The sequence below is a fragment of the Ammodytes marinus genome (genome assembly GCF_949987685.1).
Source record: "Ammodytes marinus genome assembly, chromosome: 11".
NCBI classification, from domain to species: Eukaryota; Metazoa; Chordata; class Actinopteri; order Uranoscopiformes; family Ammodytidae; genus Ammodytes; species Ammodytes marinus.
The window spans coordinates 21165602-21192154 of NC_137215.1; the positions used below are offsets into that span (position 1 = coordinate 21165602).

Consider the following 26553-nt stretch of genomic DNA (forward strand, 5'->3'; position numbering starts at 1 on the left):
ATAAACATTAAGGTTCTGCGGCCCGGAGCTATTTTGCCCTGCTCCGATCCAACTGTGAGTAAAGAAAAGCATCTCTGAACAAACAATCAGCATCTGAAAGAGCTTTATTCTTCATTACAGTAGGGAGCTGGATGCCAAGTACTTGCCTTGCTCCAGTTTGATAGGAAACAAGAAGAGGAAAAATAACTCAAACCGCTGGTGGTAATTGAGCACAGCTGAAACTGAAACTAGAGTTTCAGCTGAAAGGCAGAACAAAAGCATGTTTTGGACTTCTCCCCATTTTACAGACAAGCTGTTCTCAGAGTACACTCAATAGATTATGCACCATGGGAATTTCACGTTGCTAAAGTAGAACATTCTCACTACTGCACTTATCAGGTTTAAATTGAGATGTCTTGGAAAAAGGTCTGCATTGGTTTTAAAATGTTACAAATGTGATTACAGAGCACTTATTTGCCATCTAATTCTGTTAAAATATAGAGTGATTGATATTAAACACCAAGGCGGCGGCACAGAGTGTAGGACAGGATAACTTTAGAAATCTAATTGCAAAGCCATTTACAGAATCATTTCCTGGCTCATAATGTCATTTATCACTTGCTCCATTGACTAAAATGTTTAGATAATTATTTAAATAATATATTGTCTAAAAAAACGTGTTGATAGTTGAATTTGTCCTGTAGCTAAATGCATTTTTCTTATTATCATGGAATTTTATTTACAGTGGGTCCTTGACCATGAGGAAACATAGTGGGTGCAATACAAATTTGTCCTGCAGATGGCATCATGATACTGCTTATGTGCGAACAGAAGGAGAAGGTGATAAATTAAAAATAAATGGTATTTAGAGAGGGTATGCAGAACCCAAACACAAGAAATTATGAAATCAACATTCTCAGTGCTGCAAATGAATGGACTCAAGAAAACACCAGTGCATTTCTGTCAGAAAAAGGGTGTTTTTAATTCAGATCATTCCTCATATTATTGCAAACTCAAAGCACATTTTGCCATACAGTAGCTTATAACAGCTGATTCCATGTGAAAAGCATAACACATTAAGCATATGCAGAACACTGTACCTTTAAGGAATTAACTGCCAAAACAAAAAAACAATATGCAAAAGATGTAGGTTATCTCTGAGCTTAATTCCGGTTTGAAGTGATTTTCTGAAAAAGTCTGCTGTAACGTCAGCATTATCCACAAAAGATGTGGAAGGAAAAAAATAAAAAATAAATCCACACAATCCCTTTCAGTACAATGTCATGACATTCAAGGTCCGCTGGGTTAACCCCGGTTTGGTGAAAAAGAACAGAAATCGCTGTACTTTTGGGTCTCTTCGACACACTCAAGCCAAAGTCTGCTGTTGCCATGTAAAACAACGCTCTCGATAAGCCACTTTCTTAGGACAAAGCACTTAACGGCTGATTGTAGTGGATGCAGGCTTCCCATTAGCTGGGATCCGAGGGTTTGTCGAGTTCAACCTTTACTCCTTTTTCGCCTGCACCTGCACACAAAAGGGAACACAAACAAGAGATGAAGAAAAGAGCGTAAAAACACCCACAACTAAAGCTGGGTATAGTTCAAAATAGCAATTTTATGAAATCCATTTTAGCAAGATGACATTGGACATTATGGTAAAAAAAATAAACTTTTTATTATTCAGCCCCTTGGCATTTGAACTAAATATCAATAAATTAAATTTAAAATAATCTGAAATCGACGTAACTGCCTCCAGATTATCACAAATGCCCTATCTCCACATCAAGCATGCTGCTTGCTTATTGGCTCCCTGACGTTGAACGAAAATACTTTTTATTCGATACCGCACATTTCAAATGCTCTACATGTTTTGATACTCGTTGGCATTTTGAAAAAAAAAAAAAAATTATTTAAACTTCCATACGCCGCCCTACCGACAACCAAAACCGAATTAAGACATTCAAGATTTACCCGTTAAGTACTTTTCTTTAGCTCTGGCTCGCTCATCTGCATCGAAATACCACACCGTGATGGCATACCTGGGGAGACAGAATTACACCCATGAGAAATAGTGAAACGGACCAGATCATCTGAGTGTGTGCTGTTAAAAAGGACTTGAAGCCGACCTGGTGGCGAAGGCGGGCTGAACCTCGTGAGGGTTGCGTCTGTCCGACCAGAACAGCAGCAGACGGTCAAACCTGGGCTCTATGTCGGCAAACTGGGCCTTTCCTTCTGGGAAGATTCGAAGAAGGCCACCGTGTTCCTGGAGCAGCAGAGACAAGAGGAAACAAACCGGTTATGTCCACAAATCAAGACAAAGCGATAGCAGGAAGGTAAGGAGAGACAGTAGGAAGCAAACACTAAGTGAACCAAGCCTCTGCAGTGATCACGTTTGTGGGTTTGATTTCTGTCTTGTTAACAATTAAAAATTTAAACAAGATCACGTCTCCTGAAGACTGTGTTCATAAACAATATAAAAGATCCACTTAAATGTATCTCGTGTGAGGGTTTTTTCAGTGATCAACATAGGCTGACAATGTTAAGGAAAAGGCTTGTGCGACTCCACGGGCTAGGAGGAAAGCTCAGGATCGGAAGCGGCAGCGGGGGGCGGCTTTCCTGTGGAGGGATAGGAAGAATAACTGGACAGGAAAACTGCTCTGGCTGGATAAAGGACCTGAAGAGTGAAAATGCAGATTGCTGCAAGCGTGCCGCTTAAACTCTAACACAGCTGATATGATAGGCCCCTCTCTTCACACGCGAACTAGCAGAGCATAAAAAGGTTCACACCCTTTGTCGGAGGAGTTATGCTATTCCCATTTTTACGACTTTGAATGAAGGGGAATGCCAGAGGTGTGACAAAACTAAATTAAGTACAATAGGGTCAAAGAAGACAGGGGAAAGGCGGGCTTTTTTCTCTTCTGTGTGAGCAGCTCAGGGATTGATGATTTTAACAATAGTTCGGATATAATTTTAAAAAAACGGCCATAACTTAAGCACAGGATGATCTTCTGACCTACATCGTGCAGTCAAACTATGCTGTCACCCAAATGGACACTGACTGACATTTGAAAGATTTTTAGAGTTTAGAAAGCAAAATGCACACACTGTATAAAAAATGTAATAGAGTTGATATACCTCAGAACAGAAGACATTGAGGTGGGAACTGGTTTGAATGTGTTTCTTTAACTATTAAAGTTTAATTCTCAAGATTTTTAAGAAAATAAAACCCATTTCAATACAATTTATGAATAACCTCTCTGTATAGAGTTCAGTATTAATTATCAAACTGCATCACACCATTCCTGCACTCAAACATTTGGGAGATTCACCGAAACAAGGCATGCATGACATTAGAGGTAAGTGGCTTTAACTTCATCTTATTGATATGAGCCTAATGACTTTTCTTTCTACTATGTGTATATATCAGAGCTGGATAGGAAGTCATTATTAAAGAATCAGAATCTTTTTTTATTTTTATTGTCCATACCATTATAAACACTGGGCAATGTGGGCATACATGGAAGCGAGACATTTTCTCCTACTAAACCTTTGTTTCAAAACCCTAGTCAAATTGTTTCTCCCCATATGATGTCATAAAGGGGAGAAGCCACGCCCCCTATTACCAACCTAATTTAGCATTACCTCCACATGTGATGAGCACACAGTGAGATTCACACCGGCAGGCAGATTCAGGGGCCAATCAGAGCAGACTGGGATGTTTGGAAGGCGGGATTTAAGAGACAGGCACTAAAACGGAGCGTTTCAGACGATGAATGAATATTAATCTACGAAACAAGACATGTCATTTTTTGGCATTTCCTTGACAGCCGATCAGCTTTAAATATTGCTGTGGAGTAATAAAACAAGAAGCTGCAGTCGATGGACCGCACCCTCCAACCCCTCTGCAATGGAACCAACTCCTGTTACTGTGGCCTGTTGTATGGAAAAGTACTTGTGCCACGCCTAGCACCTGCAATTATTAGTGACAGGCTTTTTATTTAAACAACACATTTGTTATGCTGTACTGTAAACGGATAGACAAGTTACAATTAAGTTGCATTTCTGTTTCACTCACACAGAACGTTGGATGGTTGAAGCTCATGAAGAGTGTTTGGTTTCTAGTGGGTGGTGGAAACAGTGAATGTCACGAAATGTATTTTGATGTCTGACACCTTGTCGAGGTGTAACAAATAAAATCCAGCCAAACCTGACGCCCCTGGGGCGCCCTTAGCTCAGTTGGTAAGGCGTCCCCCCCATGGGCCTCGGCCAGCAGCGGACCCGGGTTTCATTCCAGCCCGCGGTCGTTCTCTGCATGTCACTCCCCTCTCTGGCCCATTTCAACTCTGTCTCTACACTATCAATAAAGCATAAAAACGCCCAAAAAATCTATTGAAAAAAAAAAAAAAACTGACACCCCTATGCCCGCTGAAAGCACTGTTCACGAAAGGAAGTCACATGATGTTTCCACACATCACAGCATGAAGCTCATTATTTACAAAGCATCTTGTGTGTCAGGCCTTGAGCTTGACCACGAGTTGAAAGTAATTACTACAACTTGCTTACATTGCAAAATTGTTACTTCCCAAGAATTTGATTCATGTTGTTTTAATATTAAGGGTAGATAGTTATGGCAGAAATAACAGGAGGGTCCCAATACTTGCTGGGAAATGCTAACCGTATGCAACCCTGAGCAAGTTAAGCCATGTCAAAATAAATGGATAGAAGGATACTATACATCTTGGTGGATCAAAATTGTTACTGTATTGCACTTTAGAGTATTTGATTCCACTTTTTTTTTCCAGTGCTATGTTTCTGAAAAGTTACATACTCGATAATTATTTTTTCTTAATTCAAAAGCTGAATAGAATTTCTTGTGAATTTGCACAGAATCAAGTGCACTGCAGTATTTCCATCGGCTGACTCATTTCCTTCCACTTTGACTTTTGCTTGCCTGCATCTTTTCCCTCCCACTAAAGGGGCTTTTCTATTTTATTTTTGGCCTGTGCACAGGGAACATTCAAAAGATGTGACTGGTCATGCTGCAGCAGAAGTGAAGAACACAACAAATCTAACCAATACTTTAATATCATAGACTTCTTAGGCTAACACTTGTTGATACATAAAGGTACTTTACACACACTGAACTGTATGGGCCTCCTGTGTAATTTGGGCTGAAATATTAATTTCTTGTGTACAGTAAACATTGCAGTTCCCTAATGCTTTTGTGCACAAGTGGAGCAGTTGAGGAGACATGTTGAAAATATGGCGGTAAATAACTGGAACAACTGAACCTGAACATTCCAAAGCCATGTCATTCTCTCATGGAGCCCCAGTATCCAGGCAACCACATTCTATAAAAGACCGCTCTTCACACGCCTAATAAAACAACCAATCAGAGACCAGGCTGGAATTATTCACACACATCCAACAGGGTCCCAGAACATGGCTCATTTGAATAATTGAAGCCTGTGTATGAACATGCAACAGCTTAGTTGATTAACAATAAGGGGAACTTGACCCAACTGGTGCAAATTACTACAAGTATCAACAGGAAGAGATTTAGTATTCACATCACAAGCCAAAACTATGATCGTGTTGAGCAAGTGCTGGGGGCGTACACACGGGATAGGTAATATAATGCAAAACACTGCTACTAAAGTGGGTCACAGGTTAGGCTGAATGCCATTTATCAGCATCTTTTGGCTATGAAGAGGCGTGGTGTGGTAACGACACTGCTTTTATAGCAACATGAGACACACCACATATACCAAGTCATTTGTTTGCTGGTACATTTGTCAAAAAAAAATAAGAACAGTACTACTGTATGTGCTGGTTATGTGAAGTGTTGGGGGCAATCAGCCTGAAAATCACGATAACACATGCAAAACAAAACAAGGGAAGAGGAACTGCAGTTACAGGCTGAAACTATTCAACAGGGACATGATGGAAATGCAGTACATTAGTAGTAGACTGCAAAATACTCTTATAATAGTGTTCGCATGCAATGGTGATTCAGTAATGTCAGTAAATAAGGTGTTAGTTATTGTGTTAGCTGATGACAGGCTCCCCATCATAATCCACTCAACTCGCTTTATTGATTTTTTTAACGACAGCTCAAAATAGTCATCCTATGTTTAATAGCACGCATGGTCAAACGACAAACACATCGATGACCTGCTTTCCACCACTAACCGGCATCCACAAGCAAAACAGAGTTTCCTGTAATTACGTCATTTTCATATGCAGGTCTGGAGGTCAAGTATGTGAGGAAGTCTGGAAAGAGAAGCCCTCGTCCACTTATGTGTCTTGTAATGCCTGCAGCGCGTCACACAAGCATGAAAGCCATCCTTCAACCTAACAGTTTAAGCTTTCTATCGTAAAGATTGCCGTTACTTCCTAGGGTGCAGCATCCTGTTTATCTTGCTCATATTCAAGAGGTGAGTTTCTTAGCTTGATAACATTGACAGCTAAACACTTAAAAAATTACAGTGTGGCTTACATTTTGTGAAGCCTGAATGTTGTGCAAAATGTCAAACCTTCTGTGGGAGTTAAAAATAAAAAATTACAGGTTGGTGTCTACAGATGTTGTGTTCGATTCATTTGGATGCATGGATATTTCATTCCAGAGCACACATTGTTTTAAGCCAAACAGAGCACAATAGTGCACAATGAATGAATGATTTGAAATGCTTGTTTGATCGATAGTGTAAACTTTCAGATGTGAGTAATAAACTAAGTGACACATCGTGGCCTTCTGTCTACTTTGAATCAACTTTGCTGCAGCAGGAACTATGTGCTGTGTGGAAGGTAGCATGGGGGGGCACTCTTCTCCCTGATAGGGCGTGGCTGGATTAGCAGGATCTCTGCATTTTAAATGGGATTAAACAGGATCCAAACAGCTCGTACTGACACGTCACCTCCATCACTGACTCGGGTGTGGAATAAAGCAGGATTGAGGTCGAGGGCCCTGACGAACTACGCTGACTTGTTGTGACATGTGACAGGCAAAAAGACACATGGCCGTTTTTTTGCAAATGATTTAGTTCTACAGCAATGGTTTCAAAACACAGTTGGATCAATATTTAAGACATGAAAGCTAATGGAAAAACAAAGACATCATTTGCTCCACATACCTTGGCAGTCCAGTCTTTATTAAGGTAATATATGCATGTGACACACCGTCCGTCCCCGTTGGGGTTATCCACATGGCGCACGTATCCTGTCCCGTTTCCAGGGTAACATGCCACCATTGCCTGAAGACGGGAAGATGATAAAGCATCATTAGTAAAAAACAGACACACCGTGACGGAATCAAAATGTGCAGATCTCCTAATGTGTCATTAAACCAGCCAACAGAGGTAACTGCATGAACACGGAAACAGAGCAATCAAGGTCAAACTCAAAAGGTGTGTGTGTCAGTGCAGATCCAGTCAAGTATGTTGGAGTAGCTCAGATTGCCTTTGTTGACCCGTGATGTGAAAAAAGCAGACTGTCTTGGCACAGCCACATCCCATTGTCCTTGTTTTACCTGCACCAAGTCTGGTTCAAGCAGTGGCCGCTTACAACACACAGCTGCCTCGTTAGAAACTTTATACTACCGAGAAAATAAACCGGAGATATCGTGCTGCACGTAGACTTCCCCTGGCCTTTTCCTGCTCTATTAAGACTCTCGTGTTGGCACTGAACCCCTATGAGCTCTTGTAAACTGCTTGGTGTAAACAGAGAGTGAATGCACTCACACGGAGCAGAAAGTCCCTCAGGGAATTGGTCACACACACACTCTCACACACACACTCCCACGTGGTGACTCGCACACTGACAGAAAATGGTTGTCTTTCCTTCCCCGAACATGACTTTCGTGGAAGATGTGATGTCAATGTTGAAGATTAAAAAGATTCTTTCTGTCCTTAAATGACACGGTTACACTCCCTAGCATATGAGACTGCATATCAGATACCACACCATAAGCACTGGCAGAATGACAAGCAACACTTGAAAGAGGAGCTGAGGCGAGGAGTGAACGTGCACAAATGCAGAGGGCAGATTCAGCCCCCATGCACCGTGTCTAAGCAGTGATATGACAAACAAAAGGCAAGTTCCTCCACATTCTTCCTTGCACTTGGATCAACACAAGCCATGGCAACATTATTATAAACACTCACGACAGACTAAACTCCTTCACCCATTGAAATAATGTGTTTAAATCTTAAAAAAGCTATGCTGGCTGCATACAAATGATAGGATATGGTTGCACTTCAAGGATTACTGAATTGCTCCTCGTCCTTCTGGAGATGTTAATTATATTGTACTTTAAAGTCGCTGTATTGCAAAATCTTTGCATGCAAAGTCTGTGGACACTTATTGAGTGAATAGAAAAATCTACGTCAAACATACGTCTAAATCAAAATTTCCTGCCCATTTGACCTGCGTCAGTCCACATTGTGCTCACATCTTTGGAGCAATGCAGGTTACCACTGGAATGCAGAGTACCAGGGCCTTCAAAGCCCCAAAACAACAGAACTGGGGGGGGGGGGGAGTTTTGCCTCTGCTGCAACTGACAAAAACTGCCCCATCGATTCTTAAAAAAGGGGGAAGGTCTCAGAAGAAACAGCTTCTGGGAAAGCACGCCGATGAGGGGCACACAAACTGACAGAATGGCTTCCTGTCGGTAAGACGCAATATAGTAAGCTTTTCTGTGTGTGTGTGTGTGTGTCTGTGTGAGAGAGAGGGAGGGGGGGGGGCACAGACAGTGAAAGCAAAGGGGTGGGGCTGGAGCAGAAGAGAAGAGTGAACTGATGTAAACTTTGACTCCTGGCCTCCCTCCAGAGGGAGCAGTTTTTTAATGGCCGTGCTACGTGCAGAGCGTGAGGAAGGTTGGCTGATCCTCCGCTATGTCACCCCTCCCAACCCTTAACTGCTCGGCTCACGCTGCAAGGCTGGAGAAGGGTAAACAGTCCCAGCCTAGTGGAAACGTGGTTGTGGGGATTTCAGATGTGTTAGGGTGGGGTGTGAGGAGTATGTGTGTGTGGGGGTTGACTGAAGGTGCGCCAGCCTTGGCACTCTGCAAAAAATTCGGACACAGCAGTTTCGCCTTTCATTTCCTCAGACTGGACAGCTGCTGAAAGTCTATAATGCTTCATCCAACTGCAGGGAAGCTTATCTCCAAGCACAAGCTCAAAAGGTGCATCCGTGAGTATGCCAGGTAAGCAAGTTTAGCAGATGAATATGCCAATAGGTCAGCTAGTCCTTTTCTAAACCCTTACAAAAAAGTAAATCAGAGCAGTAAATGTGTAAATGCAAAATTTGTATGAAGTGATATTCAACCCCAGTTTGCCTTTCACATGAAGGGACCTGCAGTAGAACTGAGACACCTCTTTTGATCAGTCCATAGGCTCGGAGCATAGACCTTGATGGAAATTGCAACATGCACCGAGAAGAAAAATCTCAGATTCTCCACAATAAAATAAATGTATATGATCATGTGTGTTCATGCCTAATATTCCCTTTCTCTTGACTGCACCATGGCATACATGATTCTATGATACTTCTATCATTCTAATTCTATGACCTAACCTCAATGAGCCACCAGTATCAAATATTCTCCATCCCAACATGACAATTTTTACACCACTGGAGGGTTTTCTTCTTTGCCATATTCACCCCTTGACCTTTATCCCCATTTGAACATCCTCTCTCCTCTCAGCCACTTATTCCTCATTAGGAGGTTGACCCCACTCGCCAGGCGAATTTACATTCCAAAAGGCATGGCTTCGGAGGCGCCTGGCATCTACAGTCAAGGAGTGAATGACATGAGAATTAAGAGGTCGTCACACTAGATCACCGAGGCCTTCAGTAAGTCAAGTTGCAACTGTTAGTGTGTTCCTACATTACCCACCATTCGCTGCAGTTGCTGGTATTAACTTTGCTTAATATTTATTTCTGATAGAGATGTTGTGAACGTTTACAAAAATGTCTAACCGTGTACACGACGGAATTTTTTTCACGTTTAACCGTGACGTCATTGTCCTCGTGCGCCCACACTTGTAGGCGCGCGCGCGCACACACGCACACACACGCGTTCATTCGCCTGTAAACACACAGTTGACATGAACTACGCTAGTTTACACACTTCTTATAATAGGTCCATAGATACACACACACACACACACACACACGTTTGCCTGTCATGTGTTCGCCGTCATTATCGCCCTTCATTAATTTCCTGATTAATATGGCCTATCGCTTTCTACATGTCCACGTTTATGCATGTTGAACATATGTTGTAAAGTTCGGCTACTTATGCGCGTAGTTCGCATCAAACGGGTAACTTTAATCTTTAGGTTATCTTTCATCACTCGTCCGTGGCTGTGACTCGAGCCCGGCGACTCCCCATTTGTGTGTGTGTGTAGACAATGTTTATGTTAAATCTATTATGGTATGTGATTACCATTAGTATTTAAATCAAAAGGACAAAATCCAGAAAAGTGTCCATTTGACTCCATACAGCTTCAAAAATGTTTCTCAAAAGGTCTGACACGTCTGTTGGGCACTACAAATGTGCCTATAATGTACTCGTCCTGTCCCTCTGCCACCTCCATCAGTCACACAATCAATGGTAAATGGCTTGAAGAGGCCCTGTGGGGTTTCCTGGTCGACAAATACGTCATGTTTACATGCAGTGTTTCATTCTTACCAACAAGCTAAATGAAAAGCCTTCCTAATAAAACATGTGCACCTAAATGTAATAGCATGAAAATGTGGCTGAGGTGTGTCTTGTTTCACCCACATGGCTTCTCTTACAGAGTTGAGACCCAATGTTACTACAAAATAAAATGTTGCTTAGTCTAGTTTTCACTTTGTTCTATTTTGGAATCAGGATCATTTTAGGTGGATAAATATTCTGACGCTCATGTTGGGCTGTTCGCTTTTTATTACATCGCAAATGGATTCAATTCAAACAAGGAAATTAGACGCTTGCTAAGCAGAGATTTGAACATCATAGGTAAAAAACTCGACCAATCAGACATCATCAACATCCCAGCCCCGCCTCAAAGGTTCCTGAACCTTTGCAAAGTCCTACCTCCAAACAGGATCTTTTTCTGGGGTAAGAAAGGTTACGGGAACTACAGTTTAGACCCTAGTTCCTGCGCTGGAAACAAGCATTTTCCTGCAAAGGTTCTAGTTCCAGGAACTAGTTCCTGCGGTGGAAACGTGGCTTAAGTAGACATGTAGGGATGTAATCACCAACTTTTTAAATTAACAACTTATCTGTTGGCAAACTTTTTAAATTATTTAGTCGATAACGTACTACAATCTCTGAACCAATGTAATAACACTACATATCTGACTAGACATGTTCCTCAAATTGCTCACCCGTAATGGGTTGGGGTTTTGAAGGAGGGGAGTTGCTCCACCTGATCACTGTGATACAATCAGTTCATCCCTGATTCCTGCACTGATGTGTGGGCCATGAACTTGGGGTGGAGCAAACAAAGAAGAAAAGCTGCAAGGGGTCCGCTAACTTCACAGAAGAGATGCTTATCCAAACACCAGTACAAACAGTGGGGATGGAGACCTTGTAGTCCAGGAGAGTGTGGGAACCGAGCCGGCCAGGGCCCCAAGCCTGGAGAGCTCACTGCTTTATCTGTCGGACAGTGGTGCTGCCTAAAGAGGAAGTCCCTGTTTAAAGTAATGACATAGTTTATTATTTTCTTCTTTACTGTAGGCTGTGAACAATAGGAGGGACGTACATAGCAGCAATGCTACCCTTCACCCTCAACGTGTCACTGTGGAAACAAAAGCATTTTCTTATATCATAATTAGGGATGGGCATAATTAATCGATTAATTGATCATTGCTCGTTAAGAATATTGTTGATCACGTGAAATTGTTATCGATCATATAGCCGTTGTGTTGCGCAGTGTGAGTCCGGCAGCACAGCAATGAGTTTCACTATGTGGCAGCACCGAAGACTGTATGGGCAGCAATTAAACATCCTACCAGCAGGGGGAGATACTTAACTAGTAGTAGGAGACAACAGAACAGGCTCAGGCAGCAGCCTGCGAGCTGCCGTAGATGTCAAAACATAAACAGGAAGAAGTTAAGGCGAAGTTTGGCATCGGACCGGACAGCTTTAGAACCAAAAATAACTAAGTTCATTAAGCATTGTGAAACCTTGTATAAGTACAACACTTAAAACCGAATTATGTACCACTTGTACATTGAAGCCTACATCCGACTCTGTTTAACGTGTGACGTTAGCGCCACTAGCATTAGCGGCTAACTTTAGCGTCTATGCTTTCCTACTTCGCCTTCATCAGGGAACTAATTTGCACATTTTAGATGATGATTAGATGAAGTAACGTTAGGTCCTTTATCACTCAGAGAAACGTGCAGTGCCCTTATGCAGTCTTTGGCAGCATCTTAGGAGGCGCATATGTGTTTAAACTTTAAAAAGGCATCGTAGCATTGGCTCCTTGTTGGCTCATAGCCTCAGGCTTTAACCAGCGCCGCATTTTATTATTATTTTATTTTAAAAAGTTGCCTGTCTTAATAGATTGTTGTTTGCCTAGAACAGGGGTGGCCACTGTTTTTCAGCTTGTGAGCTACTTTTAAAATGACCAAGTCAAAGTGAGCTACCACCTACTATTAGGGGTCAAAAGTCACGGTTCGGTACGTACCTCGGTTTTTAAGTCACGGTTCTGTTCTGTACGGTACGGTTCTCAGTTAAGAGGAAACATGTCTGCAGAATTGCAGCCTAACGCGCCCCACACACATCCTACCTCTACTGCGCGTCTACCTCGCGTCTGCGTCTGACTTTTGGTCACAGACTGTGAAATCAACGTAGAGCGAGCACACATCCAACCTCAGACGCACTGCTGAGGCGCGTCGGAGGCACGTCTGCAGCGACGCTCCCCTTCACCTCAGGAGGCTCGCCTATTTTTTTCTGAGAGCAGCGCGTCTCTCTCGCGTCTCTGTGCTTTAACTGATAGAGAAATACTCTGCTGACAGTCATACCAGCAGCATTCACTCTAGTTACACGTTTACCCGGTGTGTTTATTTCAAAATAAAACATCCCTCAGTCATATACGCGAATAATCCCTTTATTTCACGATTTAATTGTGCAATCAAAATCCGAGGGATTTAAAAACCTAATTTTCAATTAGTTCTGGCATTTCATTTTTGGATAAATGACACATATAGAGATCCAATATAGTGAAGAAATAAAAAAGATCATGATGAGCGCAACAGTTTTCCGTTGCTCTATCTGTGTCTACGGCCTTCTTCTTCCCCGACCACACCCCCCTCTCTCTCTCCCGTATAAATCAGTAAAGTGATTTTTGAAATACTCTGCTGAGAGTCATATTGACTTCATACTGGCAGCTTTCGCTGTAGTTTCACCATTATGCATCAACAAATCCTCTTTTCATTAAACTCCACGCCTTGAAATTAGAAGATCTAGCTGTCCTTAGAACGGCAGTTGTAATGTACAAGGCACATCACAGAACACTTCCGCACTGCATCCAGGAGATGTTTGGGGCTAGAGATGGTCACTACCAATTAAGAGGCGCACATATGTTTAGAAGTGCAGGGGCAAGAACGGACACTAAGAGTAGGTGCATTTCTGTTAAAGGTATCAACCTATGGAACCAATTGGACTGTGAACTAAAAACGTGCAACTCTATTAAAAAATTCAAAAGGAATTTCAAAACCAAGGTAATAGAAAGATATAAAGCGTCATTATGACTTTGTTTTTGCTTTGTTTTAGTTTTTTTGTTGTTTTTCTTTTTTTCGAATTATTATATTGTATTATGTGTTGTGTTATATTATGTTATCTTATCTTATGTTGTATTCATGGTAAATAATGTTAATAGTATATTATATTCATATTTATGGTATATTTATAATATTGTGTCATCTTATGTTAGATTGTATTATGTTATATTGTATCTTATTATATTATATTATGTTCTGTTATGTTATGCTATGTTGTGTAAGCGTAGAAAATGATATATTTTAGAGGTTAAAATATGAATATATATATTATATTTTTAGTGTATTATATTTATAGTATTATATTATATTATGTTATATTGTATTATGTCATATTGTATCTTGTTGTATTGTATTATATTATATTATGTATTTGCAGAGAGTTATATATTTGTAAACGTTAAAAAAAAATATATATATATAGGGGAAGGTGGGGTGATTTGTGCAACTTTTTACTCAAAGTGATTTTAAAGTGAGGCCTTGACAGTTATGTCTCCAACTCAAATATGTACATATATTTCAGGATGTTGTGCATCCCTGGCAATAAAAACTTTGGATCTGGAATAAACTGTTTAAGAAATATAGCTTTCGGAAAAAAAGTGGGGTGATTTGTGCGTCATTGTGTCACAATGACAAAGTCACCATCATCATCTTTCTGGCCATCTGAACTCTCATCAGTGGTGTCGTTAAGTGGAATTGAGATGTCACTCTCTTCTGAGCTACTGTAGACAATCACTTTCTTTTGGTGACCAGCGTATACAGCCATGCCACTGGCACAACTCTCAGAAATGTACTTTGCACTAGTTGCTCCGTGCTTGTGGAACCAACTGCCACCTGACAAATGTGATTCCCCCTACATTTCTGCCTTTAAATCAAGGCTCAAAACCCATATGTACACCCTGGTGTTTCCTCCCCATTAACCTCTGCACTACTTACTTACCTCTGCACTACTATCTGTGTTTATGTGGATGTATGGGCTTTACGTCTTTTATTTTGGTTATTGTTATTGTACCTTCATTGTTTACCTACTGAATGCACTATGTACAGCACTTTGGACAGTGCAAACTGTCATAAATGTGCTTTTATAAATACATTTTACTTACTTACTTACTTATAACTCACCCAGGCCCTTGCGCACAAATCACCCCAGCCCCAGAATTTTGGATAATAGGCATGATGCAGCAATTTAGGGATGACATTGTGCTAACTATATAGACTCAAAGTGTAGCATACCAAAGCACTAAAACATGTGTCAAATGTTTTCAAACGTGTCTATAATTGTTCAGACACAATAATCAAAAAACCTTGATCATGGAAATTTTACTTTGAAAGGCAAAACACAGTTTTTTTAGCTTAAATGTGCTTATATCTTATTCCTTGTGTCTCCCTTCTTTACAGGATGAGTCAAATGGATGGCTCTTCTTAAATATGTGGTCACATTTCCAATTTCTTCCACGGTTTTCTAGAAACAAGGGGTTTTGCAACTTCCAAAATGCACAAATCACCCCACCTTCCCCTATATATATAGTATATATACAGTATATGTATTTTTCTTTTATATATATAATTAATAATGGTAAATGAAGGTGTTAATAATGAACTTACTATTATTGTAAAAAGGGTCGGCATAACAAGCCTCGGCTTCAGCCTAGACCTTTTCGGCCATTATTTTTTAATTTTTTTTCTTTTTTTTATTGATCGCATGTGATGTGCTTTGATGGACCGAAATAAATATTTTTACTACTACTTACTACTATTTCCTGGTGTGTCCCCTTCAAAATAAAACTTCCAACAAGCGAAAATATGGCAAAAAAAAAGAAAAAAAATGGCAATGGGGCGCACGGATTACTGTCCAGACTCAATATAAATCATATGCATCATAGATGACATGAAAGAACTTCATTTTTAATGGGAATTATCTATGAAAATTCTATGTAGAAAGATAGGGCTTTTAGAAGCAGCGCTGCAGCAGCAGCTGCTGAGACGTTGCATGTGTGTCCGAGAAAAGTCCGAGAGAGGCAGCAGTAAGGTAACGCGACGCGCTCCAGAGGTAGACGCAGGATGTGTGTGGGGCGCGTAAAGGTATTTTCCAGTATAGAAAAGAAAAAACTGCTGCATACAACCAAAGTCTCCAATAAACATCAGCGGAGTGAGAAAGATAGGCAGACAGACTTGCCCAAATTATTGCCTAGTTAAATGTCATTCACACATCCAGTGCCACGCTAGTACCTCCAATGTCCTGCTGGAGGAAAATAGTAGCCAGCAGAGAACCAGACCCTCCTAGGGGGTTCCGGGGGCATGCCCCCCCGGGAGATTTTTTTTCACCTTTTTAAAGTGAAATGCATGAATCTGGTGCACTTTGAGAGGAAAATTAAGAGGCTAAATATGAGGAATTTTGTGTGAACAAATAATTTGGAGACACTGGGTCTGATGAATTAGAAGCAATTGAAGAAAGACACATGGATTTTCCATAAAAATATTAATAAAAAAATAAAAAAATGCATGCAGGGTCCTCTGGGTTGGGCTTGGTGCTCTTTTTCTTTAACGAGACCTATTTCTCTGTAATATAATGAATGCATTTAAATGCAGTGAGAGGAATGAAGCAGAAGAACTCTTGTCCAGCTATGCCGTGATCTTAATATAAAAAACACAAACTCACATATTCATCCGCGCCCCCCCTGCCATAACCCCGCATTTGAAAATCACTGGCTTAAGCAATTCTAATTGAAAAGAGCAAGAAATATACACAAATGCATAGGTTTATCTTAAAGGCAGACTTATAGAGTCATACAAAAAAAATCCTTCTCAATGATCACTTCTGCCCCACTAGAATATGTGGTGGTCTGTTTGTCTGAACAGTCTTCCTCTCTCTGGCTGTATTTTACATAGTAGAATTTGTCACAGTGTAGAAGCCTCAACATTTCCTTGACTTGGATTAGCTGTGGTTAGCTCACTGGCTAACAAACTGATATGTACTGTATGTCAAATTAGAAAGTGGTGTCCTCTCTCCCTCCACCGAACGTCGGCGCATGCTCACACGGCTCGTTCGCTCTTTCATAGTTAAAAAAAAAAAAAAAAAAAAAAAAATTAAATAATTTTTTTTTATAAGAATGCCACGCGATCGACCCACACTACCCGGTCGATCGCGATCGACCTAGTGGCCACCCCTGGCCTAGAAGATCTTGGAATAAAGATGTAATTGAGTAAAAACCTCTTGTATACATTCTATGGTAAAAACGCTGTATTTTGGATGTTCTGTTGGCATTTTTTAATATGTAAAAAAAGATAATGATTAATCGATAATTGCTCGTTAATTTTTCCGATGATCGATCAATTGAATTTCTTAAAATGCCCATCCCTAATCATAATAACGCATAACTCTGAAGGGTATTGTGTAAAGTCCTTGTAGATGTCAGGACACTCAGCTGGTGTCTCCCAATAATGAACAAAAGTTAACGTACAGTGCTGCTTGAAAGTTTGTGAACCCCTTGAGCCTTTTGGAATTTTATTTATTTTAAACATTAATTAATTTTTATCAATACCAGTATTTTTTATATGAAATAACAGATGTTTGTTAATCCATTCAACATTTTTCTTTTCCGGATTTCAATTGTTAAAAGAGATAAAACAAATGATTTGACAACTTTTGTATGTGCAAGTTTGTGAACCCTGAGCTGCATTGCTTAAATCGAGCAGGTAAACATAATCAGATGGGCCAAATTGAGTGATAAAATGGACCAATGTAGTGAGAGATCTTTAGGGAAGAAATTGGACGGCACTAGATAAAACAGAGATCAAACCAGGTCAGTTTAGGCTCACCAAAGTGAACCCATACAGGTCAGACATGCTAAAAGGGAAAACAATCTCAGAGGATCTCAGGAATAGAGTTGTGATGCTGCACATTTGTCTGGGGACAGCTATAAATTAATTTAAAAAAATTTGAGCTCAAGGCAGATCAACTACAAATGGAGAGCTTTAAGAGTGACTGAACATCTGCCTAAAAGTGGACTTCCTTCAAAAATATCCACAAGCACCACAAAAAAGTGATTTTTCAGTTAAAAGCCAACCCAATCATTACATCTAGTGATTTGCAGACCTCTCTTGCAGCATCTGGGACAGATGTGCATGGTTCCACAATAAGGAGAAAACTCAGTCAACATGGCTTTCATGGGAGGGTTGCTGAAGAAGCCTCTGCTCTCAAAAAAGAACAAAACTGCTTGTCACAACTTTGCCAGAGAGCACCTGGAGATGTCTGAAGAATTATTCTGTGGACAGATTAGTCCAAAATTTAACTGTTTGGTGATAACCAAAACCACCATGTTTGGGCAAAAACACAACTCTGCCTACCACCAAGAGAACCTTATCCCAAGTGAAGAACGGTGGTGGCAAATGGTCTGCAAATCTCCAGATGTAATGTTTGGGTTGGCCTTTACCAGAAAAATCACTTTTCATGTGGCGCTTGTGGATATTTTTGAAGGAAGTCCACTTCTAGGCAGATGTTAAGTCATTCTTAAAGCTCTCCATTTGTAGATGATTTGCCTCACGGTGGACCGATGGAGCTCAAACTTTTTTATATAAATTTATAGCTGTCCCCAGACAAATGTGCAAAATCAAAACTATTCTTGAGATCCTCTGAGATTTGTTTCCCCTTTTAGCATGTCTGACCTGTATGGGTTCACTTTGGTGAGCCTAAACTGACTTGGTTTTTTCTCTGTTTTACCTTGTGCCACCCAATTTCTTCCCTAAAGATCTCTCATTACATTGGTCCATTTCATCAATCAGTTTGGCCCACCTGATGGTTTTACCTGCTCAATTTAAGCAATGCAGCTCAGGGTTCATAAACTTTTGCACATACAACAGTTGGCAAATAGTTTGTTTTATCTCTTTTAACAATTGATTTCTGGAAAAGAAAAATGTTGAATTGATAAACAAACATCTGTTATTTTATATAAAAAAATACTGGTATTGCTAAAAATGTATTAATAATGGTTAAACACAATACAATTCCAAAATGCTCAAGGGGTTCACAAACTTTCAAGCAGCACTGTAAGATCAACTCTGAGTTGCTTTAAGCTTCATTGGGATGCTTGGATCCTCTCACAAACAGGCCGGCCCTACTGTCTATTTCTACTCTTACAAGTCATAAAATCACACAGGATTAGCCCACACGATAAGGGAGACAGAGAGCATCTGTTCATCTTCAAAACTCTGCAACAGTCAGTCAGGTGGTAAGTTACATGCACAAACAACAAGAGCCGCAAGAACATCTACAATCCTGTGTCTGTGTTCTGTGCAGTAACTTTCTAAGCCACTGCTCAGTCCGACTGAATGGCTCCATCATGCCGGTGTGAGAGCCAAGTGAGCTCACTCTGTAATTGGATCAGTCACCGATACTTATTTTTGCCAAAGGTCGAAGTTGAACCCTCCGGCAAATAATAACACTGGGAAAAATTGAATACACAAAAGCCATTTTGAGACAAAGGTTGGTTTAGACAGAAAAGAGGTTGCTTTGGATGAGTTATTAGACACACACGGGTATCAAATTCTGCATCAACCATCAGCTTACAGCTCCACAGGCACAGGATTAAAGTCACTAATTCTGAAAAATTACTTTCGATTAGTCTTATTAAAAAGAGTCTTCAGCACTACAGCTGTGGACAGTCAAACACAGGAGACCTGTTTCTCAAAGCTCCACTTGGCTCACAGCCAGGTCCCTGCTTAGACAGTCACGGCATAGTAAACGAAGAGAGATAAACATGTGCTCAAAGGAAAAAATAAAATGCATCTGGATTTGATCAAACTGTATTGAAAATTTCCGTTTTGCCAGTGAATACCTGTTCAGAGTATGCGAATAATCCGAAACATATAACATACAGCATGTCACATCCAACTACTGGCCTTCATGTCTCTCTCTGGTGTGTATTATACTGACAAAAGGTATTGTGAGCGTCCTCAAACCCACATGTGGATTATAACGGGGCTTTAAAAAGGTGGAGTTAGTGATTCTGGAGAATGCTTGTTGTCAAAATCACTTTGTCAAAATGAGTGAATATCTCCTCACAATCTGTTTTCTTGTGTACAGTGGGGAAAAAAGTCCAGTTTTATGAATACACAGCCTAGGTAAACAGTATGTAAACAAAGGGTGACCACCGTTGCTAGCTACATGCCTGTTACAGAGCCTAAACTGTGTATCAACACTGGATTTTCTTTTCAGCGCACACACACATCATGGACAGGTAGTGGATCGATATTCACTGATTTGGGAAAAAAGGGTGATTTTGACTGACACTACACATTTAAGAAAGGACTGGCTCCTGAGACTCACTACTTTTACATTTTTCATTTACTGGATAGATGGTGAAACAACAAGCAGGTCAAAGGTGGCATGTGAGGCGCTGGCCTTGGGCACGATGGTACTGTAGGCGGAAGGAACGAGTTGCTCACACAGACTACTACAGAATAATGTACAGTCGGCTGCAACACTCAGAGCACCACCGGCACATGACTTCCTCTAGCCTTCTTTCTCTATATAACTTTAGGATTTAGGTCAACGGTCAACTTCCTTCTGAAAGAACACATGTCCGCAGTCACTATTTGACATTATAAACAATACCACAAATAACTCAAGTCAACAATACAAAACCTAGGGTTGGTGAAGTCGTTACAATTATCCTGTTAAGGTTAAACTGCTTCTCAGTGTCCCGCAGCAAACAGGTGGTTTGAGCTAGAGATGATTAACACGGCAATATTACTCATATTCCGTGCAATAATGTGGATTTTTCAATACTGGCAGCAAGGCCATTCCAGGCAATGTTGCCATTCCAGGCAATGTTGTCAATCAGTTTGCAATTAATATCAAATTGGTCAATAAAATATAACAAAGTACTGAGAGATCAAACAATTGACAATCAAACATTTCCAATGTCAGTAAACCTGTAGATTAAGTTTCTGTTGATTTGTCAATCCTTATTTTCAGAATTGCAAATATCATATATAACCCACTTGTGAATGAATCTGGAAACATGGCACACCATATGCATTGTTATGTCTAATATAGGGGAATTGACATTTCCATGAATGTCTTTTGTTTTTTCATGTTGGAGAGTGGTGCTTGAAACAATCACAGCTGCCATCTAAATGAATGTCATGTTGTCTTATTAGTGGGGTCTATTCAAAGCAGCCTGTCAATCAAATGTACTAATTAGAATATTAGAATTGCATGATGACATTGTTAGGAGTCTGCTGGTGCCTGTGGGACTGTACTATAGTATATCTAAAGCTGGTATTTAAATTCTATACCGAGCTACCAAATAGCATGCAGGACAGTTATGTTTTACTACAACATAACTGTTTAAATGCTAGCTTTGTACACTAGCAGTATGAATGTTTATAATGCAGCCTTGGCTTAGTAGTGACCGTTTTAGAATGCTGGGCATACGAACAGTCTGTGGGGAGCAGCGAGTAGGGCTGCAGTGGCTCAGGAGATAGGGCATTTGTGCTAATCTGTTGACAGTTTCTATGAATTCAGCTCATTCAAAGTTTTATTTATTGATATTTTGTAAAAATTGTCAAGGAGCTGAAGAATTAAACTTAACTTGTGTTTTTTAAGCATAAGGTCCACTTGTTAAAACTGCCATCATAAAATCGAATCGTTCAGGCGCCAATATCGAGGTCAAGGTATCGGTATCGCTATTGAAACCTTTTAAACGATACCCAGCCATAGCAGCAAGTCACAAGCTTCTTTATTTGTTCCGTGATGATAATGTTCTAATGGCTTCAGCCAGAAGTCAACGAGCTGGAGCTGCAGAGAAACAAACACGTCCTGCTGCTTGCGACTTCCCACAATGTTATCAAGTGAAACGGGGGAAATGGAAACAATGAAATTAAACAACTATTTGGGCAAAATCATTTCCCCCCATCTTTCCAAAAGCGAATTGTGCTTACATTGTGTCGTGTCCCTTTGAGCCATTGATACGGGGCAGCCTTCCATTTGTGCAAGTCATGCTGATTTTCATTGGTCACAGTCCAGGCTTGCGTGCGTGTGTGTGTGTGCCAAGGCAACTAGGGCAGTAGGTGAGGAAGTCATGTTCTCAACAGAGTTTGACTCAGTGGCGCGGATCTACTACTGCACACCCCTGACCACTCACTGAAATAATGTGCTTTCTGAAAAACTTAGCATGGCTACGAAAAGAGCCAGCCAGGAAGAAAAAACTGAGTGGACAGTAGGAGCAGCCTAAAAATAACAGCGGGGGCAGGCAGAGCTCTGTGCCAGCAGCAGCAGCACAGCGAACCAAATACCTGAAGCAAGCAAAGGCCACAGGCTTGAATCCAATGTATGCTCTTTCATTGCTAAATCCCTTAAATGTCAAGTGCTGTGGCTAATTAAAAGGATATGGTTAGATGACAAACAGTGACTACCACGACTTAGTGAGCTTAGTGTTCAGGAGGATCTATTTTGAATGTGTATTTTGTGGTAATCTATATCAATTAAACTTAAAGAACGGACTTAACTCCGTCTATCCGGAGTCCGGACCTGACGTAGTTAATATGATCTAAAAATAAATATCTAAAAGTGTAGTGCACTTAAAACACTTTTAAAAATCTTTACAGGCAATAACTTTAGAGAAGACATTAGACACTTCAGACACTATCAGAGTGTTAACATCCACAGTCCTGCAATAAATCGAGCCTTCATGACAGCTATAATCTTTAGCTTTTGATTGAACTATTCGAGAGGCGTTGGTTTAACTTTCTAGTCATTTTGGAGGTTGTAACACAAGTCTACCTCGATTAGTATACATAGGTTGTAAGACAAAAAAATGATGACAAAAGCACATCACAAAGTAGGCTGCCTCTATAATGACAATGAAGTAGATTTAAGACCTCTCTAGAACAACAACCCACTCAAAGGGATGATTTATTTCAGGGACTGGAAAGGAGCATTGGATAAGGGACCCAGCCTAACTTCAGTGATACTGTCAGTGTCTACTTCAGGGTATTCGCCCGAGGAGAGGAGAAGGAAGGCTGAGAGCAGCTCATCTCCTCCTGGGTCAGTGTCATGTCATAAGGTCATGGTGACCAAATCTGGTTAAAAGGAGAGCAGTAAGTCGCACGCAACCCAAGAGCCGCGCCGGGCTGGAGCAGCGTGGTGGGCATTGCTCTGAGCTGACGTATAGGCTGCCTTTTAAAAACAACACACACAGCAGTTAGAGTGACAGCAACAGTTAGAAATGACCACAAAAGGCGTTAGGACAACTCTTCAAAGTTACAAATGATTTTCCTCATCTCAGCTCGAAAATGAAAACACCTATCATCATATAACACTTTCATAGAGATCACACCTCAGTGAAGCAGAGGCTGCCCACAGTTTCCTCTCCCCGCTAACCTTGAAATCTACAGGTCCTTCTCTCAACAACTGAATGCCCTCTCTAACCCAATTGTTTGCGATAGTGTAATGAATTCATCACTTGCAAGCAAAACCACACCTGTGGATGATTGAGTGACACAGCTGGACTTCATACTGCCTGCGACCAATGGCTGCAGCTCCTTCAGACACACACACATCCTGTCATTCAATCAAAATAAGAGTGAAAGTGGAATATGAAACGTAATACGCACACTGAATAAGATTGATCTGGGTGTATTCCTTTTTTCTGTTGTGTGCTTTTAGCAGCAGCACGCGTTCTTTTACCCCGTCCCGCTGTATCATTTAGTATGTGTGTGAATGCGTATACACTCAGTTAGTACACCTTTTAGTTGCTGAAACTGATCCAGCGGCCCCCGTTGAGCTGACACGATTAGTTGATTAATCAATTAGTCGATCTACAAATCTCTTTTATAGTGCACAAACAGTGGGGATTCGCTGCTTTCTCTGTCACTTCAGTGAAAGTGAAATGAATATATTTGGAGTGTGTGCTGTTGTTGATAAAAAGGGGGGGGGGGGGGAAAGAAAATCAATATGAAGACCTCAAGTTGGGTTTCAAGAATTTTTGCTATTTTAAAAAGGACCTGACGATGAAACGTTATTCAAAAAACATCTTACAATGTAACACACCCTGAAAGTCCATTGATTCCCTACCGCCCAATTCTTCTGACCCTATTATTTTTTTTTTGTAAATAGAGCCATCATGACTCATATTTTCCAGATGAAACACCTCTGTGTTTGTGTGTCACATACTTTCAGTTGCTTCACAGCAAAAAGGGCGTGTAAGAGGAACTCCTTCTTCTCTTTATGACTGACTCTAGTCTATTACTGTAAAGCTGCTGCAGACACAACTATAGATAACAACTTTATGGGTGTGTGGCCTCTTTACAACTGGCTTCAACAACCTCTCATCCCTCCCAGTGTTGATGCCAATTGCAATGTGTTCTTTAAAAAAAACAACAGAAACCTTATGAAGATCTGCACAAAAAGCTTGCTGTTAAAGAAATAATCCTATCCTGATCAACTAAGGGCATTAGCCACACTTTATCCTCGAGTTAAAGGAGATTCACTAGCTTCTTACACTCCGAGGTCAGGTCTAATTAGCAAACAGCAATACGATATTGAAAGTATGAGTGCCTTGGTGACAGAATAGAAACTGTCTAAACATGTTGTCCTAAGGAACCACGACATGCTGCTGGTTGCGCTGCATGACAGGTGTATGACAGGTGTATGACAGCAGAACAGCACAGGTTTGACTGGCTCCTGGGGGACAAGCCCTGCCACCCCAAAACATGAAAAAAGTGACGAGTGCTTGTTTACACCTTACTTACTTTTGTCCTTCCGTTTATCGTGTAGTTTCCCAGTTTGCCGTTACAATGTCTGACCAAGTCGTCCATGCGACTCATTAGAAAGCGGATCTTCTCGCAGCCGGCCTCCCGCCCCTCTATCCACGTGATTTTGTCCCCTCGGATGTCTTTAGTGGAGTCGCTTTTTTGACTGACCAGCTGTCCGTCAGTGAACTTGCCCGTTTCGTGCAGATTTTTGACATTCTCCAGAATGCCCAGTCCGATTTCTGTTCCTAAAAAGTTGTCCACTACGCAGATGCCATGCTTGTTCATGCACGGGACTATGTACTCCATGGCAAGTTTCTGAGGCGACGAGCTAGTTTGTCCGTTAGGTGTGGCGGTTTCGTTGTTGGACCCGTCCTCTCCCCGCCTGTCACCGACCACGGGGGCTTCTGTGTGTGTGGTGACCGGTAAAGAGGCACTGTCCACCCGCTCGGGGCTTATCTTTTCCCGGCATTTCTCCGGTGCCTTGTCTTCGGACGACAGCGGCGCCTGCTCGGACTTGTGTTTGGGAAGCTGCGCCTTGTCCGCCTCCTTACAAATGAGCTTGTGTGCCTTCCAGTGCTGTTTCTGGTGCTCCTTGCTGCAGTAGAAAGAGCTTCGGCACCTACCACACTTGAGGAGGTTCTCCATTTTCCCACAAAGTTCACAGTACTGTCGGTCTCGGTCCAAATCGATCTGCTCCTTCTCCATGTTTGTGGCTACAAACGGGTGCGCTGCGCCTTTAAATCCGATCCTTCACACGCGCCCTGCTAACCGACAACTTTGGAAACGATCCACTGCCTCTGCCACGCTACACCGAGCGAGACGGAAAAGTAAGACTCAAAACCTCGCCATTTTATCACTCTTACTCCCTCTTCACATCTTGTATCAGTGAAAAAAATCGACAACGTGTGCTCTGGGCCGAGCATTTCGGGCTGGGTCGTGGTGTTCGGGAGGCATTATGCTGGCTAGCCGTCGGTCCGAGTGTAGTGCATGGCGCCGCTCCGTGTGTGTGCTCAGCCTGTCTCTGGTCCAGCCTGCTCTGACGTTCGCACATAAGCCCCGCCCCATGCTGCGCTGCCTTCAGGGGCTGTCGGACAGAGGACGGTTCAGTGCATGACATGTCTCCAAACCATAGACCTGAAACCTGAAACACGTGGTGATGTGATAGTGGAGTTCATGTCCGAGCAATGGGGAGCACGTCCCTGGCCACGTATGATAAAAGTCCACCTCTGCTCAAGGAGTGCAAAAGTAATAGCATAAATGTAATTTACACTTAGTAGTGCAGCCTCGGGAATTATTCTCTGTAAATATGTTCTTTTATTTAATTTCATACAGTACTTTACACATTTATAAAAAATCTTCTAGGCCTATAACAAAAATATCTACCTCATTATATTATAATGCTATAGCCTACTTACACATTAATGGTGAGGATTTATCCAAACGTAAAATAATATTCATAATAAATAAAATGATACAACAATATTTTATTGTTCATACAGTAGGCTAGGCTAGTTGTATTATTATTATTATTATTATTATTATTATTATTATTATTATTATTATTATTATTATTATTATTATTATTATTACATAATACATCTGTAATTATAGCCTACTAGGCTATAGCAAACTTTTAAGTGCATCCCTTAATTGAGTATTTTTAGGAACTTGTTCTTTTACTTAAAAAAAGAATCTAAATACTCAATCAACGACTGCATATAAGTTAGTAGAAATGAAAAAGGACTCATTTAGTAAATGTATAGGCCTAGGCCAGCCCACATGGTATTACAAAACATACTTTCTTACTGTATTTGCCACTTCATCCAGACACTGTCTTCAAATATTCATGAAGAGGGCAATAAAGGTAGCATTATTATAAATGATTTATCCAAACTGCATGTATTTGTAAAACAACTGTGGAAATGTGTTTCTGCATCTCTGTAGGACAATCGACTTTGGCTATACGTTTCAGCTGAGAGCGTCACTGACATGTGGGTGCACTTTTTTTGTTACCATTCCTGCAGAAGCACAAAGTAGCTCCCT

At 41.0% G+C, this 26553-nt stretch overlaps 1 protein-coding gene across 1 annotated transcript; it reads right to left on the reverse strand.

Moving 5' to 3' along the window:
• Window positions 1–942: 942 nt before the first annotated feature.
• Window positions 943–25507, reverse strand: egln1a (egl-9 family hypoxia-inducible factor 1a). Its single transcript, XM_080037366.1, has 5 exons — window positions 24508–25507; window positions 7113–7232; window positions 2106–2242; window positions 1951–2018; window positions 943–1504 (listed from the first exon to the last, which is right to left on the reverse strand). Exons 1-5 carry the CDS (start codon window positions 25213–25215, stop codon window positions 1449–1451), a joined length of 1089 nt encoding a protein of 362 aa, XP_079893492.1. The 5' UTR covers window positions 25216–25507; the 3' UTR covers window positions 943–1448.
• Window positions 25508–26553: the final 1046 nt, after the last annotated feature.